Raw genomic sequence first — 19,739 nt, forward strand, 5'->3', positions numbered from 1 at the left:
TAGCCCGCTGGAATGTAAAGTATGAAAACTCAGGGAATGATATGTGGGATTGCAATGGAGATATTACGAATGGTAGGAGACGACGTATATAATCGAAAACAAATGCAAGGCGTATCAGCAAAATGAAAGAAAATGTAAAATCTAAAATAATGTTGGGCTAATGCCATCCCATCACTTTTGCGCAGGGATGTGTCGAGGTTGTTATAGGCAACTCGAACACTTCCCATGGCGCGTCAATAAGAAAAACCAGGAAAATCGAAAATAATTTAGAGAAAATAAAAAAAAAAAACACTTACCGTCGCTCTGATAGGATAGGCTCTTCTCAGTAGATCCTGCCGGTTGTTGCAGAGCTCCTAAGTTTGAATGGAGAGAAGAGTCCAATAGGGGTCGGATCACACCTTTATTGCTGTAACTTCAACTCAGGAAGACTGAAGCCGATTGAACTCCTTCGGTTGAGGTAGTTGGAAGAAGAGGGGTGAAGACGATCGTGAAGGAGAAGAAGGTGGAGAGGTGCTGGGGTGAAACGCGGTGAAGGAATGGAGCTTCCTGCAGGCTCCTTTTAAAGAGAAAAGAAAGGGAAGGTTCGGGAAGGGTAGGTAGTTGAGGATGAAGGGTGATGAAGAGGGGAGTCCGAGCGATCGACCATGGAGGAGAGAGAAAGAGAAGGGCGATGAAAAGGGCTTTTTAGGGTTTCGGTGGAGAGAGAGGGGAGATACCCGAGTGAGGGAGGCGGCTCTCTTTCCCCTTTTCTCATTCACGAAGGGTTTTCAAAACCCTAAAAGAGTATTTCGCATAAGACCCCCTCTAATTTTTGAGTTTTTACAAAAAGAGGCTCTCAGGGCTTTTTAGCAAAAATTTGACTTTTAAAGTTTAAACTAATTCATTTTTTTCTCAAAATTTTTTCACTTTTTTTGGTTTTTGGTTTTATCTTTCTATTTTTTTGTATTTTTAGAATAAAATCCTAAAGTTTTACGAGAAACCAAAGATTAAACTTTTTTTTTTGTGTTTTTTTGCAAAAATATTTATAAAAAGAGGAATTTCCTGAGAATTAAAAACTATTTTGAGAAAATTTCTTCAGAAAATGGGTTTGGATCCGGATTTTGAGGAAATATGGATTTAAAATATTGGATTCGGATCCGGAGTTGATTTTGAATATGTCAATATGGGTTTTTAATTCAGAAAATCTGAAGAAATGACTTGATTTTCTCATAAAACAGGGTTAGGGGCAAAAGGGGCATTTTTACAAAACTTTGAAAAATTTGGGGTGTTCACACGTGCTCTAACATAACAACGTCAAGAGGAGTACTTTGCCGGTGAGGGTAACATCACACCATTTTTTTTTGCCATAAGCCATTGGCAACCACTGGGTTGCCGGTGGTTTAGTCTGGGCAGAGATAAAGGAATATACTCTGTCTCCCGCCACCCCATTATTATTATTATTATTTTCTTTTGCGTTGGCAAACCATATGGTTTTGGTTTTTGTTTTTTTTCATCGCCATTGGTGGTGGTTGCCGGTGGCTGAGGCAAGGTCATCCCCCTTGCCTCCCTCTTTTTCATAATGAGCAAGTCGTTGTCAACCATAGTTTTTGGCGGTGGGGACAAGCTTTTCTTGTATGAGAGCGACAGGGACAGGGGGGACTCCCTATCCCCCGTCTCTCTTTCCTACTTGATGGCCCACCACTTGCATTGATAACCCTTGTGGTTGCCGGTATATATATATATATATATATATATATATATATATATATATATATATATATATATATATATATATATATATAAAGTGGAAGTGAAAAATCCAAATGGTTGTCTCCAAAAGACTCTATTTGTGGCATATTTTCACAAGCAAAGTGAAAAACCCTTGAAAGACAAAGAGAGAGGAGGAGGGTAGAGGGGCAGAGAGAGAGAGAGGTACGTACGGTTGCACTAGATCACAAGGAGAGAGAGAGAGAGCATAATAAGAGGGAGCCTTTGGGTCTGGCGCCGTGGGTCACCCTGACCCATATCCCCTTGAGGGATTTCTAGGGTTCAAGGTGGGCACGTGCCCACCCTCCCCTTAACGTGGCTCTTCAATGCACATCTACTGCCTCGCGTATGTTACAGTCTTCTTCTTGCTTATAGGGTTATTTTGTTTTATCTAATTTTTTTTAATATCATGTAAAAGTTCTATATTGAGGCTGTGTTTTATGGCATTTTGTTATTAAGATCAAAATTTTTGTGGTAAGCTTGTCTCTGTCATGGGTGTATTGCTGTTTATGATGGAGTGCATGGCTCCATTCCATAAGTTTCTTTTTTCTTTTTTATGTTCGAAGGCATAGCTCGATATTTTTTGTTTGCAAAATAAAATTTCTTTCATTTTCAGGTTTGTTTTTCATTCACCGTTTCATTTGATTACAAATAACAGACTTGCCTTATTTCCTACAAATCATGATTATTAGTTATTCCAGTTAATTAAGACATATAATGTGAAAGTTGTATCATCTGATCCCCCTTTTGTCGGTGGAAATTGGACGGTTTTAGGTGTATGACGATACACCCTACTCATATGTAATATTGTATAATTTGATGTTTATGGTTGAATTGAATGCTACACTATAAGATTGTTAACAACTTTGTGAGAATCAAAACAGGGGCATTGTGTGTGAGATAGCAAATTGAGGATGCAAATGCTACTTCCATCGTTGAAGTTGGTCTATAACAAGGAGTTGGTAAGTTCCATACTGCTGCTCTCAAACTGACGGGTAGGAAATGCTAAAATCAGAATTCCTGGATCAATTGTGGATTTCATAAATGCAATTGTGAGTTTAATGACTATAAACTCAAGGATGTTTTCGCAAAAGTGGACAAAGAAAGTGACGTTTTTGTCAAAAAAATGGATAAACAGTAAATATTTTTGCAAATCGCATGAAAGAAAGAAAAAAAAACGCGTACCGCGTAGTAGTCACACAATCATGATTTATGGTTGAATGTTGATTTTAAAAACGTCTCTCTCTCTCTCTCTCTCTCTCTCTCTCTCTCCCCGGAGGGAGACAGGATGAAAACAGGTTGAACAATAAGGTTAATTTGGAAATAGACGATCCCAACTAAATTCAAACATAAAAAATATTTCACATGGAACGGATTTGTTACCAACTTTTTTACAAAACATATAGTTTCGAGTTTAACTGGTATAACGTTAACACCTTAGGATGGCATAACTTAACATTGACGGCAAGATTCAAACTAGCAGATCTGTGTAGGACTAATGCACAGCAAGCAATGAAATGCTTTGAGGAATTGAAAACCAGCAAAGATTATAGAAACAAAATGGATCTTCACTTTTAAATCCATACCTACAAATACAGCAGATCTGTGTAGGACTAATGCACAATTTGAAATGGGCCAAACAATTTATCAAAGCCAAACACTAGGATGCACATTAGTATGATCCAATTAAGTTGATACCCTTTGCACAAAAGGCTTTTTAGGAAACATACATAAGGAGACATAGAGCCCAATCATAAGTCAAATTATTCCTAAACTCAATGGGCCGGTCTCGTTAGAATACTAGACTTTCGTTGGATTTTGAACCAAGTTGTTGGTACGCTTCAGCTGCCAACCTAACTCCTTATCTTGGGGCTCGGCTATGCTGAATGGTTGGTCTTGGGGCTCCATCTTCACCATGGGTTCTTTAGCTTGGGTTGCGTCCGGGGCTCGGTCTTCTTGACGTTGACTGCTTAGACTCTCAATGAGTGCACCCAAGCTAGTGTACGAAGACCCACCCTCTTTGACAGCGGCCCTCGCAGCTCGGCCTATCACGACTGCTTTCTCCCTTGCCAGCCGCCCCTCTTCACCGGTCATCAGCTTCAGCACCCTCTCACGCACCACGTCCCTCCCCACCAGTGCCCCTGGCAGCCGACCAGCTGCTGTCGTTGCCCTTATCCCGGCGGCCAGCTCCTCTACGACCATCTTCTCGTTGAGATGCTGATCGGCGATCATGGGCCAAGTCAACATGGGCACCCCAGCCGAGAGGCTCTCCAAGACCGAGTTCCAGCCACAGTGGGTCAAGAACCCGCCCACTGCTTGGTGGGCCAGCACCAGCAGCTGCGGGGCCCACTTCCTCAGCACCAGCCCCCTCCCGGCCACACGGCCCTCGAACCCATCGGGTGCCTGCCAGGTGTCCGATCTCACCACCAGCAGGAACCTGCACCCGCTGGATTCCAGCCCCCACGCAATCTCTGTCAGCTGCTCATCAGCCACCTGTGCGAGCGTCCCGAACGACACGTACATGACCGAGCCGGCCTCGGCCGCATGCTCATCTAGCCAATCCGAGCACGACTTCCACACGTGCGACTCAACTCCCCCTCTCCAGCCCGCCTCGTCGCACAGGACCGAGGGTCCAACGCACCACAGGTGCGACTTGAAGAAGCTTTGCATGTGGGAGACATAGTGCGGCTCGAGCTCGGAGAAGGTGTTGAGCACGATGCCATGGCTGAGCATCTCGGCCAGCACGGCTTCGGCGGTCAGCTTGATCATTGGGTCATTTTCGTTCCAGACCCTCATGTGGGGCATGAGTTCGGATCCCGTGAGTAGGACCTCGGTGGGCAGCCCGGGAACCTCAAAAAGTTCATCCTCAGATATCACCCTCTTCGTGGGCAGGCAGGCGAATACCGACTTGGCTATGGAGAGACCGTAGGCACTGAAACTGTAGAAGACCAACCTGGGGATGTTGAATTTGGATCCGGACTCCAGGGTCCACGGGAGGAAGAAGTCCGAGATGATGCACAGGGGAGGGGCCTCTCCTGAGTTGACCATGATCTCGAGGGATCTCTCAAAGGGCTTTTGGAGTCTCTTGGTAAAGTAAACGAATGAGGAGAAGTCATCAATGGAGGGGAGTTGCTCGGCGATCTCACCGGATGTGGGGAGCTCTTCTGGTGCTGGGAAGTCAAGGATCTGGACCTGAACGTTTGGTGTTTGGGAGAGCGTTTGGAGAATGGGTTTGGAGTTGGAAGGGGTGGTGAAGACGGTGAGCTTGATGCTCCGGCAGGCTAGCATCTTGGTCAAGTCAAGCAGAGGGAGGGTGTGGCCTTGTGCCATGAACGGAAAGATGATAACATGCGGCATTTCCATGACCTCTCTCTCTCTCTCTCTCTCTCTCTCTCTCTCTATATATATATATATATATATATATATATATATATATATATATATATATATATATATATGTTGCCGGCTGACGAAAGATTTGATTGGGGCTATAAATATGTTCACTGTAGGAAGACAGACTGTCTTTGGGTTTAAACAAATGGCTATTTGACACTTGTTAAGAGTCTATTAAATGCTGTCATGTGATTGCTAGTAACACGTAGCCATGGTACCTAGACGCTCCTTTGATCTTAACTAGTTTCTTATGTGCCCCGGGAAAAATTGAACGGTGAGAGAGGAGGAGGTGCATTGCGTGTCTTAATGAATACCACCAACATTCTCGGCAAAGCGAAGATGCGCTATGATTGGAGAGTCATTAGGAGCTACTAAGAAAATAACCTTCAATGTGTAACTTGATTGGGCATGTAAATAAAACCTCAAGCCTCATTTTTTTACATCTTGAATATGTCTTGAAGCTCTTGAATTCTAGATTAGTTCTGAAATAGAATTAGGATTAGTTTCTTTAGTTCTAGACTTAGGCTTAGTTAGAATTAGGCCTATTAGCTCTTTCATTCTCCACCTTCTTCAGTCCTTAATTAGAGTCGAATTTAGTCTTCCACCGTGAGAATCAATTTCAGCGAAGACTCTACGGATCGGCTACCTTGATTCTCTCTTCTGATGAATCAGATCGTGCACTCTGTCGAGTAGTTGAGCGTATTCCAGATCTGCTGAGCAAGTTGCAGACATCCGGAAATGAGAGCAAAACGTGATCTGCAGCTAAATCAAGTAGATCTCAGCCAATCAACTGTCTGAAACACATTGCTGGTGTTACAAAGTGCTTCAGCCGCATCGCATGAGTTCCTTAAGGCTCACGATCGTCTTTAAACTCAGTAAAGATAAGTGCGTTAACTAGATACACTTCCATCGAATCATTTATTGTTTCTAATATCCGAATTTGCTCAATCAAGGACAATGCCTACTCTAGAGTGGACAAACTGTTGAGCAAGCACCACGCACAGCTGCATCTAACGCCGATCATGCTGGATTAATGCTTCGAGATGTTCCTGAAATATATCCAGCATCCAATGCACTGCTGAGCTGTTGAAGCTCACGGTCGTCGAAACAATTTTTACTAAGCTAATTGCATCGGCAACATCTTGCATTTTCTTTACTCTCGAGCAACCTCAATCTTTCTTTGTATTGCTGCATGTACATGCGTGCTGGACTACTACGCACAGGTCATGTTGTGCATCAATCCAATGGTTGTACACCCTACCGTGTGCACAATACATGTTGCAGAGTGCGCTGGACGCATCTTGCAGAATTGCACATTGATGCACGGAGAATTGGTGATCCAGTCAAGCGTTTAAATGATTCTCATTAGTTAACCAAGACAGTCGCGACATAGATATTGGGAGTTGTGAGGTACAGATGCAACAAGTGGTATCAAAGCTGTTTACTCCAAGAGTGATACGAACCCTAGTGAGAATCCCGATTTGAAAGTAGGAGATTCAAGTCGAATACGTGCGAAGACCGGCGAGGTTCGGTTGAGCATAGGGACACAGCCGACAGGTTAGTCAAGGCAGTCAGACAGTCTACAAGATCAATAGGTAGACTAGGGTAGGGTCATTTCATGCACAGCTGAGTTAGTCATGTGCAGTTGGAAACACCCCAAATTTTGCAAGTTCATTCTAGACATCCTCATTTCACAGATGCCAATCCCCTGCAGGGCGATATAGATTCTCCCCTAGGTCTACCCCAGTATAGAGGTCAATTTTACCTCATTCAGCCAATAAAATTACCATTTTACCACTAGGTCACCCTTAGACCTTTCATCAGCTAGGTCCAACCAAACTCATCTCAAGTTCAAAAAAGTTAGAATGTCTATCATTTCTAGCTCTCCTAAGCTCGCGAGGAGTGAATCCTAACCATTTTTTATCATTTTCAGCTAATTTGGCTCATTTCAGGCGAAATAAACTCATTTCTAGCTCAAATCTTAACCAAATTATCCTTAAGTCAGTCAAATCCAATAGATCCCATCCCAGTGAATCTGATCTAAATTCACCAGGAGTTCGAGTAGCTCAATTTCAGTTTAAAGTCACTTTTTCACACTCGGACCTTCATTTCAGCTCATTTTTAGCTCGTTTGAGCTCGATACAGTCCAGATCGAGTTGACTCCAGCTTGTTAAGCTAGTGATTTAGCTTCAAAATTAGTTCGTTTGAGTATAACTGACTTACAATTCAGTTCATTTCGAGCCAGATCGGCTCAAATTAGTTCAGACTAGTTTAGTACCATGTTTCTGCCCCTGCAGGGCGAAGACCCAAAAAATAAAATTATCTGGGACACTGTTTTCAACAATTTTTAAACTGGGGCAAACCCCAAATTCGGACTCGAATCCATTCTTTCACCTAATATTTCATCAATATCCAAGATCTGATCCATTTTAATTCAGATATTGGATCCAATGTTGGATTTGATGTCTAATTTTTTCCCAGACCTGAATTTTTTATCTGATTCGTTAAGAAATCCATATCCAGAGTCTGATTTCATTCTTTGAACCTGAAATATCTCATCAGATATCCAGGATCTAATTAAGCAACTTTGGATCCATTTCAGTATGGATCGACCTTCTGGTCCGTTCAGAAGTTCAATTCAATCAAATTTCTGAACTCAGATTCATTTAACATCTGAGATGCAATTTCGCTTCTTGATTTCTGATCCAGATCCAAGATTCAATTCCATTCTCTGGAATTGGATCCAAGATCCAAAATCAAAATTCTAATTTTATTATGAATTTGGGGCTTTTTCTATTTTCAATTCTTCAGAAATCCATATTCAGGGTTCGATTTCCATTTTTTAAAACCGATTTCCTTCAAATCGAGATTCAGATCCAATCTTTTCAAAACTTCAGATCCAGATCCCTTTCAAAAACCCAATTTTTATCCTAGTTTCAAAATCAATCTTTGGATTTCAAATCAAAATTCATCATTTTGCAAAAATCCTTTGAAAAACATCCTAGATCCAGTTCAAATTTCAATTTGGATTTTGAAATACCAAAATAGATCTAGATCCAGTTTCAAAATCCAATTTTTATTTAAAGTCAATTGGGGATTTCATATTTAAAATCAAAATCCAATTTTTATCCCCAAATCCAAAAACAAACCTTTGAATTTCAAAATTCTTTTAAAAAATACCCTGGATCCAGTTCAAAATTCATTTTGGATTTTGAAATGTCAAAACGAATCTAAATCTAATTTCAAAATCCAATTTTTATTCAAAATCAATTTGGGGATTTCAAATTCAAATTCAAAATTCAAATTTTATCCCCAAATTCAAAATCATCTTTGAAATTTCAGAAACCAAAATTGGTATTTTTGCAAAATCTCTCAAATTCAATCTGGATCTGGTTTTTGCCCAATTTGAATTTCGTAAATCAAAATTGAATTTTTTGAAATCCAATTATTTCAAAATTCCCATTTTTTCTAATATTTTATTTCTCTTTTTACCTTAATTTCAAAAATATTATTTTCAAAGAGGGGCGCCACTTGGCATTTTCAAGATTTAAAATCAAAATTGGTTTTTAATATACCTTTAAAAAACTCCTTCACTTTTAAAAACCCACATGAACATCACCCCCCCAAGGTGATGCCACGTGTCAAAATTTCAGCCAAGTACCCATTTATAAAAGATGAAAAAGACCCACATGCGCACCCACTTGCAAAAGGGGTGCCATTGTCAAATTTTTTATAAAGTGATGTTTTTGCCCATTTGAAAAAAAGGAAAATGCCCACATGGGCTTGGCACCACTCTTGCTGAATATTTTTTAGTCCCATATCTAAAGTTTTGCAAAAGCCAACCCCATTCTTAGACTATAAATAGATCCCTTGGGGGTCTCTCTTCTCAACAAGTAGAAGTTTGAGAAATTGAGAAAATCAAAGAAATTCTCTCTCTCTCTTCTCTTTTCCCTCAAGCATCCCTCCTTCTCTTTGGCTCCTCTCTTGGTGGCTGAAGTGAAGAAGAAGAAAGAAGCTCCTCCAGCCCAAGGTATTCCATCTCTCTCCCTTTATTTTGATTTTTTTCTTTTCTTTTTCTTTCCTTTATTTTCTCAAAAATCGCCCCCATTTCTTTTCTTCTTTCTTGTATTTTCTTTAAATTTTCTGTAATAGCAATGTAGAACTAGTTTAGTTCTATGTAAATTTTTATTTTCTATGCTTTGATCAATTCAAACTGCTAATTACTTTATGCATTTTCATTTTATCCATTTAAAAATAGGATTTGATTTTCAATAGATCAAATTCTACATTCTATGGGCAAAATCAATTTCAATTTATGCCCCAATGCTTTTGATTTCAGTTTATATGCTTTTATTTATGTTTTATATCATTTTCATTATCATCAAAGATCTAGAATGATAGATTTCATGTTTTGATTATTGGATCAATTCAATTTTGAGATTCTATTTCATTCAATGGTGTTGAAATGATATTTTCAATTCTGGTCTAATTTTGCCTTCATAATTTAGCATATAATTAAGTCTTATTTTGATTTAATTTTTTTATCACATCTTTAATAGTATGCTTTCGGGGTCCACATAAAAAATCAGATCATTCTGAGTTGGTTTGATCCCTCAAAAAAATCAGGATTCGGACTTTGCTGTTTAGCCTCATCCGGATTTTCCCTGAAATTAGACCAACTTGTTTGAGTGATTTCTCCCTAACCAGAAATTATCTTTCAAATTTGTAAAACGAAAAATGTCCAACATTGAGTCTAATTTCTTCATGTAAATTTTTATCAATTTCTATGGTATTTTGATATTTGATTTTGGCCAAAAACTGTAACCCTGTTATACTGTGGCACTTTGATGGTTCTGATTTTGATCCATTTTATCATAATCATTTCTCCCTAATGAGGGATCATTTTCAAGATCTGTAAAAAAATCTTATTCATATGCATGTCCATTTCTATGAAATATTTCTATTTCTTTTGCATTTTAAGTCGAAACCTTGTCTGTTTGCAATTATATGCATTATTTTGACTTAAAACCAACTTGTTGCATTCATATCTCCTTAATGGGCGATCATTTTTTAGATCTGTAAAAAGGAGTTTTCTTCTTGTAATGTCTAGTTTATGTATTTCAAGTTTCATAAATTTTCATTAAGTTTTCATCTGTCATTTAGATCAAAAATCAAAAACCTATTGAATTGTCTTTCACAAACTTTTACAGATTTTTGATCAAATTGATCAGATGAGATCTCCCTTATGGGAGATCATTTTCTAGAGCTGTAAATTGAAGATTTCTCCTTTATATGTCTAGTTCATCTCAATAAATTTTTAGTGATTTCTAATAAGTTTTCATATCTGATTCTGATCAAAAGTCAGAACCATGTTACTTTACCTTTTAAGCATTTTTTTAAAATTTCATTTCAACTTGTTTTCATGTGTCCTCTTTAATGAAAACTCATTTTCTAAATCCGTAAAAAGGGTTTTCTTTCATTTTAGTTATAGTTTATCCATATAAAATTTTATGAATTTTTGACATGTTTATAGATTTTTCCTTTATTTTTTGAGACATAAAAAGGCTAAGTTATGGATTTTTCTTCAATTTTCCAATAATTGAAGAAAATCCGCAAATGCCTACATTTATTTCTAACATGTTTATTCATTTTTCAGGATTTTTTTTTCTTTTCAATTAATGTAATTCATTCAAGTGTTGTAATAATACATTAATGAAAAATTTTACTTTATGCTTAGTTTAGAATGAATGAGCATGTTAGTCTAATTTTCTTCATTTTAATTTTTGCATATTTTTTTATTTCTTAAAAATACTATGAAAACATGAATGACACGTGCACCATTTAATAAATGATAAATAATGTTAAGTAAAGTTTGTATTCACGGCCATAGTTGGGATGTGAATAATACTTAAAATTGTCATTCTTTGTTAAAATATAATTCATTTTAAAAGATCATCATATTTCAAATGCATTTTCTTCCTTTATTAGAATCTAAAATAAAGATTAAATCAAAGTATATTTGTGACCATAGTCATAAATATATGAAAATTTTATCTTGTTTTAATTCTATAAAGGCACAAAAATTCATTCCATTCTTTATTGGAATTTAGATAAAGATTAAAATTAGAATATGTTTATGACCATAAACATGAATATATTAAAGCTTTAATCTTGTTTTAATTCTATTAAAGAATGAAATTTGATTTTAATTCTAATTTTAAATAAATTCTTTTTAAATACATTCATTATTTAAGATAGAATTGCATCATTATTTTTCCTTTTTCAAAATTATTCAAAACATTTTCAATTTCAAGGTATTTTCCAAGTGATTTTCGAAATTTATTTTCCATTTTGTTTTCAAAAGTAAAGTTCAAAATTAAATTTTAAATTTACATTTAAAATCATTTGTGAATTTAAAGTATTTTCAAAATCATTTTCAAAATCTAAAACAATTTCAATTTCGACTTCAATTTCCAATTTCATTCAATTTTAAATTCTATTTCAATTTTCCATTTACTATTTTCACATTTCAATTTTATTTTCCTTTCCCATTTTCAAAATTCTAATTTCAACTTCATTTTCATTTCAAATATTAAATTCAAATTCCTATTCAAATTTCAAATATTGATTTTGTTTCAATTTTAAAATCAATTTCAATTCTCCATTTTCAGGTTTTAAATTCCAAATTTTGAATTTCATTTTTAATTTCAATTCCAATTTTCCATTTTCTTCCAAAATTTAATTTCAATTTTCTATTTCATTTAAATTTCAAATTTTAAAATTCGAATTCCATTTTCAAATTCAAATGTCAATTTCAAATTTTCTATTTTTCAAATTTTAATTCTTTATTTCATTTCAATTCTCGGTTTTTATTTCAAATTAAATTTCAAATTTTATTTCAAATTTCCAATTCTAAATTCCAATTTCATTTCCAAAATTTCAGTTTCAATTTCAATTTCAATTTCAATTTCTAATTCCCAACTTAGTTTTCAAATTTAATTACATTTTCAATTTCAGATTTCAAGTCTTCATCTTTAAATTCAAAGTTCAATTTTAATTTCCAAACTCAAATCTAATTCTGATTTTCAATTTCAATTTTAAAAGCAATTTCAAAATTCTAGATTTGATTCTGAATTCAATTTTAAATTCAAAATCAACTCCAAATTCAATTTTTCATCAATTCAGATTTCAAATTCCTTAACTTTGAATTCAATTTCGAGATTTCAAAGTTTCAATTCAAATTCACTTCAAATTCTAATTTCTCAAAGCAAAATCGATTTCTGAATTTCAAAGTCATTCCTTAAAGGATATTTTCAAATCTGTTTCAAAAATCACTTGGAAAAAACCAAATCTTTGAAATCTTTCCAAAAGCACACATATTTTCAAATTCAAAATCATAGCACAAGCCTGATTCTATGTGCATTTAGGACTTAGGATAATTTCTTAGATAAATTTGGGCAAAGCAAAGGCATAAATTTGATCATTGGTTCAATTACCCCTAGTAAAGGCGTCAGGAACGGTTGAATCTCGTACCGACGAGCAAATTCTGTCTCCCCATTTTTCTGCAAATTTCAAAACGGAGGCTAGTAATTTCAAAACATCTTTACAAAAGGTCAAGTGAGACCTTGCGAGATTTTTTCTCTTTATTTCCCTAAAAAGGACAAAAAAAAATCAACGATCACAGCGGTACAACGTAGATTGTAACAGTGTGGCCATGACAGTGTGGTCTCAACAACTAGATAAGGGATGACATCATTGAGATTTGAATCATGAGCCACCCAAAGGTATGGCGTCAATATGCAGGTCAACGTTATAAATAGAGGTTCTTTTGTAAATGAGAGAGCTTGTAATCTTGAATTTTAAGAAATAAAATTGAGTTTCTTTTAGCTCCAATTGGAGATGGCCTCCTTGTGAGGATTGGCCTTGCTAGTCCAGCCATAGGCTAGTTAAGGACCGTCAATTTCCTTTTCTGCCTTTCCTCTCTCATTACATCTGAATTCAACAAATGTTTAAGCAGCTGCAATGCAAATGATTTTATCAATCGTGATGGACACTCGGCTGAATACTGTAAAGATTTGAGACTGTGCAAAGCCACAGACAGATCAATGAGCATCCAGCTCATTATCACTTTTGAACAATTCGGCAAATGAGTGCATTTACATTTTATGAATGTCTTCATTCTTAGATCAGGAATTAATTGACATTCAGATGATTGTAGTAGGTGTAAGAGCTTGATCAGAGTTCAACTTGAGGTTCATCCATGAGATCGGTTATCTGGATCATACGAAGCATCCGATGACTTTAAGCGTTGAACTTAGATCATCGATTAAATCAACAATAGCTAAGTGCATTAACAATTACTCTTAAGTGATTTGCTCGATTGGATCTACAATACTTACTTGATTGCATGCGTAATTCAGTCACATCGCATTCAAACTGAGTCTGTGTATCTACTGAGCACAAGAGGAGAACTCACTCGGTGCCTCACCCCCACATACCTGCATGTGCACCACATCTTTTGTGCCTGTGTGCGTTGTATCATTCTGCGCACATGTGTGTACTACATCATGCCTATGAGTGTCTCGCACTCCTTAGCGCCTATGTGCACCATGTTAATCCTGCACCTACGTGCAGCATACATCTCGCACCCACATGCACTGCAATTAGAGGGTCAGCCGAGTGCCTGTGTGCATTGATTGTGTTAGGTAGGCGATAGCGATCCTTAATCGGACCGCATCAATTGGTATCAAAGCTATGCTGCCTAAAGCAATACCTTTCAAAGAAGATATGTTGGAACAACTCCAACAATGCATGGAAGAATAGCATGAACAGATCAAGGTTCGAACAGTTTTAGTGGAGAGCAAGCTTGATCACTTCGACATCAAATTGTCTGCTTTGCAGCAGGATCTTGCAGAGAAGATGGCAGAGATGATGTTGTAACTTCGCACGGCTCGGAAGCAACCTCAACAATATGAGGCTATTCTGGATGTGCACCCTGTCGATGCGCTACTTCCTGGAAAATTTGATCATGCAACTGGGCCTTCCTTGAGCCAAGCACGCGAAGCGCAAGGTCTGCGTCATTATATGCCTAAGATGTATGATGATCATAATGCAACCTTCGTGTGTGACGCACCTGGCCCCAATGCCTTTCGATGCTGCGCACCTATGCGTGATGCATTAGGAGGCAACGCGTTTCTGCGCCACACTTAAGCGCGCAACACTTTTGGCGCTAGCGCATGTCATGGCGGTGCGCGACGCACACAACTTTTGCTATGTGCAAGATCATATGAGTGACACACGCGGCTCTGCGTGCACGGGCAATGTGCATAACCACCTGTGTGGCGCTTATCGTGCGACAGAGGTAACGCATCATGTTCATGGAGACTGCGGCAGGGCAGGCGTATATTGTGCACGGCAGGGCACCACCCATGCGCAGTGCATGCAGGCAAACTAATTTTACACATGGGGGCATAATTGATGTCATCTCTCCGAGAGATAATCAATTTGAAGATGAGTTTACACACTTTGATGACATGCATGCATTTGAGAACACAACTGATTTAGAGCACAATGGCCGAGCACATGGACATTTCGAAAATAACTATGAGGCAAATTTTTCAAGATCGGTCAAGTTACCATTTTCAACTTTTTCCAATCATGGAGTAGAAATAAAGCAACTTTGCCAAATTGAATCAGTACAAGAGTACCAAGCCCAATTTGAGGATTTATGCTCTCTATGTGGTGAATGGAATAAAGATGCACTTTTGAGTTCTTTCATTAGTGGATTGAAAGATGACATCTGACATGAGCTAATGGCTCACAATCATGATTGTTATCTTTAAGTGTGCATCATTGAAGAAAAACACAAAAGAATGCATGAGATTCCCAAAAGCTCCATAAATGTCAATCAAAGATCAAAATTCATACTAATGCCTATACCAAACAAAGGGGTTAAGTTTTGAGATTCCAATATCCCTAAATTAGACCACATCTCTAGGGAGGAGATGGAAGACTTGCGAAAGAAAGTCTTATGTTTCAATTGCAAGAACAATTGGATGCTGGGTCATAAATACAAATCTCTCTAATACTTGAGAGTGACCAATAATGAAGATGAAAGTGCACCGGAAGAAGAGGAGATCATGGAAGAGTTGGACCATAAGGAAATTAAAAAAATTCAAGGACCGAATGCTATGCTTTGAAAAGCAAATCAGACCCTAATTCCATGAGATTCTCTGACACTTTATCCGGCAATAAAGTTGATTTTTGATATACATCTACCCACAACTTTGTAAGAAAAGACTTAGTGTCTAAGTTCAAGTTTCAGCCACATGAGCATCCAAAGTTTGATATTATGGTGGGAGATGAAAGTCATCTCAAATGTGGCCAACTTTGCATAGAGATCAACCTTCCAATGATCTCACTTCAAACTTGACTTGTTTGTATTGCCTATGCACGGCGCCGATGTTGTGTTAGGAATGTGTTGGCTATGCTCTTTAGGAAGTGTCACATGAAATTTCTTCAACATGAAAATGACATTTGTCAAAGTGGGTCAACCAGTGATCTTAAAAGCTAACCATACACAAGAAGGAGATGTGATTGATGGCTAAGAGGCTATAAAATTTTTTAGGCTACACATATGTCTTACTTATTTTTGGTACAATCAATAGCATCAAAAGAGGAGCCCAAGTTGGAAGACATATATTGTTTCACCGGACATGAGTAAATTGCTTGAGGTATATGGAAATATTTTTGGAGAACCCAAGAGGTTGCCTCCTACACGCTCTCAAGATCATCACATACCTCTTATTCTGGGACAAGGGCCGGTTAGTGTAAAACCATATCGGTATGCTTTTGCACAAAAAGGTGAAATTAAAAAGTTAGTGCAATAGATGCTTGAAAGTAACATCATTCGCCCAAGTTCAAGTGCTTATTCATCACCGGTTCTTCTTGTGTACAAGAAGAATAACACATGATGATTTTGCATTGACTATAGAGCACTTAATGAGGTAACATTCAAAGACAAATATCTCATTCCAGTTATTGATGAGTTGTTGGATGTGTTATTTGGTGTCAAATACTTTTCCAAACTCGATTTAAGAGCTGGATATCATTAAATTCAAATGACTAAAGAAGATATAGAGAAGACTGCATTTCGCACACATGATGGTCATTGTGAATTCTTGGTTATGCCATTTGGGTTGATCAATGCATTGGTCACCTTCTAAAGAATAATGAATGACATATTTAAACCAATGTTGAGAAAGATTGTGTTGGTATTCTTTGATAACATATTGGTCTATAGCTCAAATTGGAGGATCAAGCGTTCCTTCTTTCAACGGAGTTGCTTTCAACAACATGACGCTCTGATACCAATTATTGTTGATCGACCTCATTGCTCCCTAGGATCTCATGCTGCACTAAGATAACAAATTGTGCACGCAGGCACAAAGGCTTCTTCACGTACACAGGAATGGTCCAAATTTGGCGCACACAGGCGCTTGCGGTGTCAGTGCTCATAGGCACTGTCAGGCTAAGCGCGCACTGGCACTTCTAGATGCTCGCTCATGCAAGTGCTTCCTCAATGAATGCTCGCAGTGTAGAACGCACAGGCGCTTGTGGCTAAGCATGCATAGGTGCGTGAGGACGACATGGGCATAGGCGTGCAGGACAACGATGATGCGCATGTAGGATAATAACGATGCACACAAGTGTGGTACGCATGGAGTCTATGATGCAGAGCGAATGTCTGGCAGTCGGCAGAGGTATGTATGTCAGTGATGGTGTGGTAGGTTGTCTACAGTTTACGCTTAAACTTGAGCATACACTTAGAAGTCTGGCTACAAGGATCAAACACAATTGCAAGCAGTTAATGTTCAGGAATTAATCAAATAACATCAGATTGAGGATGCAGTCTTCTGATCACCAAAATAAGACGATCAAGAGTGAAAGTCACTCTTAGATGTGTTTGCGGCTATGCACAGATCATGCCCTATGTTGCGCTAGCTTGCAGGAGTTGTGGGAGGCTGAATACTGTTGAGAAGACTTCGATCATCATAAATGAAAGTCCAATTCTCATACAGACTTAATATGCATAGTCGAAATTCATGCGATGGACTGGAGCATCTAGTGAAGAAGTAAGAAATCTCTCAAGTAGATTATGGATGATCTAAATGAGAGTCGATCCTCAATTGAGGCCTATCTCCACTTGTAGTGGGCTAATGTTGTCAGCTTTCAGTGCTCCACTTGTAGTCGAATCCGCAACACAGGTTGGTGGGGTGAGGACTCAGGCAGAGGCTCGAAGCCTCTGGGATGGTGAAGAGCAAGGGCAGAAGCCACAAAATAGGCTAGGGCCTGGGTGGGGTCATTCGGTCAAGGATGGCCCGAACGGAGGGAGAACACAATGGGAACAGGGTGGGTGGCATGTCATGGGCTTAGAAGCGAAGGCCTCCGCGACGTAGCTTTGGAAAATTACAAGCATCGAAGATAGGCCTTTTAAGCGCACAAGCAACGCCCAACACACGTGCATGAGCGAAAGCAAGAGTACACATATGCACAAACACAAAGAGAGCAAAGACAGAAGGATGCAAAAAGCTTTTTTATAGATACTTGAAAGCAAAGTACATCAAGAGAGGAAGAGAGGGTATGAATACACAGGGTGCTTAAGCCGTAAGGCCTTGTGGGGCACTCAAGAGTGCCAAAGAGGTATATACATCAAAGCAAAAGGTGAAAAACATGGCGGTCCGAAACATGCTCCCCCACCTAAGTTGGCATCGTCCTCGATGCCAATTGTCCATGGTAGTCTTCTACAAGCTATCGATGTTGAAACGAGTTGCTGACCTTCTCTGAGGTGGCTTCACATTCTGGCAATCCCTTCCACTGCACTAAGTACTTTTTGACTTCCCCTAGATAGTTGTTAGAATGGTTGAGGATGTCTTCTGGTTCTCTGCCTGGTACACTGATTGTTGAGAGAGTCTGCAGCGAGATCAGAGCACATTGAGGCATTCTCCATTGAGGATCTCTTTCATCTTCATGAAACGACTTCAGATTATATATGTAGAATACCGGATGCACTTGAAATTTTGTTGACAAGTCCAGTCGGTATGTCAAGTTTTCCACGCATTTGATAATGGTGAAGGGACCATCATACTTGTGGATAAGGCCTCAGTGGTGGCCCCGAAAGATAGATGTGCGGTTGAAAAAGAGCTTGGCCAACACCTTGTCTCTAATGCAAAATTTTGTTGGATGATGCTTCTCATCTGCCCATTTCTTCATGCGCTTGGTCGCCTTGTTTAGATATTCCTTCGCCAACTCTGTCTGATCTTGCTAGTTCCTGACGAACTGGTATGCATAAGGTGCTTTGTCACATTCTCACGCAGCAAGGGCGTGAGGAGTCTGCGGTTGTTATCCGATTGCGACTTCAAATGGATTGTGGCCGGATGACTCGCTCTTTTGAATGTTGTAGCAAAATTGAGTTGCATCAAGTAAATCAACCTAATCCCTTTAGTTGGCACTGACAAAGTGTTGCAGGTATTCCTCCAGCATACCATTTATTCTCTCTATTTGTCCATCGGTTTGGGGGTGAAAACTTGTGTTGAAATACAAGTTTGTCCCTATTAAGTAAAACACTTCTTGCCAAAACTTGCCAGTGAAGCGTGCATCACGATCGCTGATGATGCTCTTTAAAATTTTCTAATACTTGATTACGTTCTGCACGAACAACTTTGCAGTATCTGTAGCTGAGCAGGTGGCAGGGGCAGGCATGAAGACAACATACTTCAAGAACCTATCCACAACCACATAAATCGAACTGCAGCCTTGTGCTTTCAGCAAACTCATAATGAAATCCATGGTTATGCACTCCCACGGATAGCTTGGTACAGGTAGGGGCTCCAGTAGTCCACCGGGTCTCTGATTCATGGGCATGTCTTGTTGGAAAATCAAGTAAGTCTGCACATAAGCATCTACATCATCGCATATCTATGACCAGTAGAATGCACGTTCTAACAATGCTAAGGTCCTCGGTTGCCCTGGGTGACCCACCCAGGTAGTATCGTGGCACTCGTGCATCAAGCGCCTCCTCAAGGTATCCTGCTGCATAATGTATAGACGGTCACCCGCAGCGTGGAGCAAATCGTCCTCTAGCCAGAATCTCTACGTCTTCCCTTCCTTCACCAATGTGATCAATTGTTGAGCCATCGAGTCACTTTTTGAATCTTCTCGCACTTGTTCAAAAAGATCACTCATCGGATGGCTCACACTGTCGACCCAAGCTAGCAAAACTGTGAGTTTTGCTTTTTGACTCAAGACATCGACCACAACATTGGTCCTGCCTGGCTTATACTCGAGGACCATATCAAATTCTGCCAAGAAATCCTGCCAATGCGCTCGCCTTGGACTCAGCTTCTTCTAAGTCTGAAAGTAGCTTGTCACAACGTTGTTAGTGCGCACAATGAATTAGTGCATGAGTCAGAAAGGTAGTGTCTCTATGTGCAGATATAGTGCATGATCGTCAACATCTTGTGCTCATGCACAGTGTATCGATGCCCAGAATCGTTCAACTTCTTGCTTTCAAATGTGATAGGATGTCCTTCTTGGAGCAA

At 38.8% G+C, this 19,739-nt stretch overlaps 1 protein-coding gene across 1 annotated transcript; it reads right to left on the reverse strand.

The window, feature by feature from the left end:
* Positions 1-3,546: 3,546 nt before the first annotated feature.
* LOC149838769 (scopoletin glucosyltransferase-like) lies at positions 3,547-5,103 on the reverse strand. The gene has a single exon (XM_090008314.1). The coding sequence runs from the start codon at positions 5,101-5,103 to the stop codon at positions 3,547-3,549; it is 1,557 nt and encodes a 518-aa protein (XP_089864440.1).
* Positions 5,104-19,739: the final 14,636 nt, after the last annotated feature.

Source organism: Nuphar pumila, chromosome 5, assembly GCF_984573655.1.
Source record: "Nuphar pumila chromosome 5, dmNupPumi1.hap1.1, whole genome shotgun sequence".
Classification (NCBI taxonomy): domain Eukaryota; kingdom Viridiplantae; phylum Streptophyta; class Magnoliopsida; order Nymphaeales; family Nymphaeaceae; genus Nuphar; species Nuphar pumila.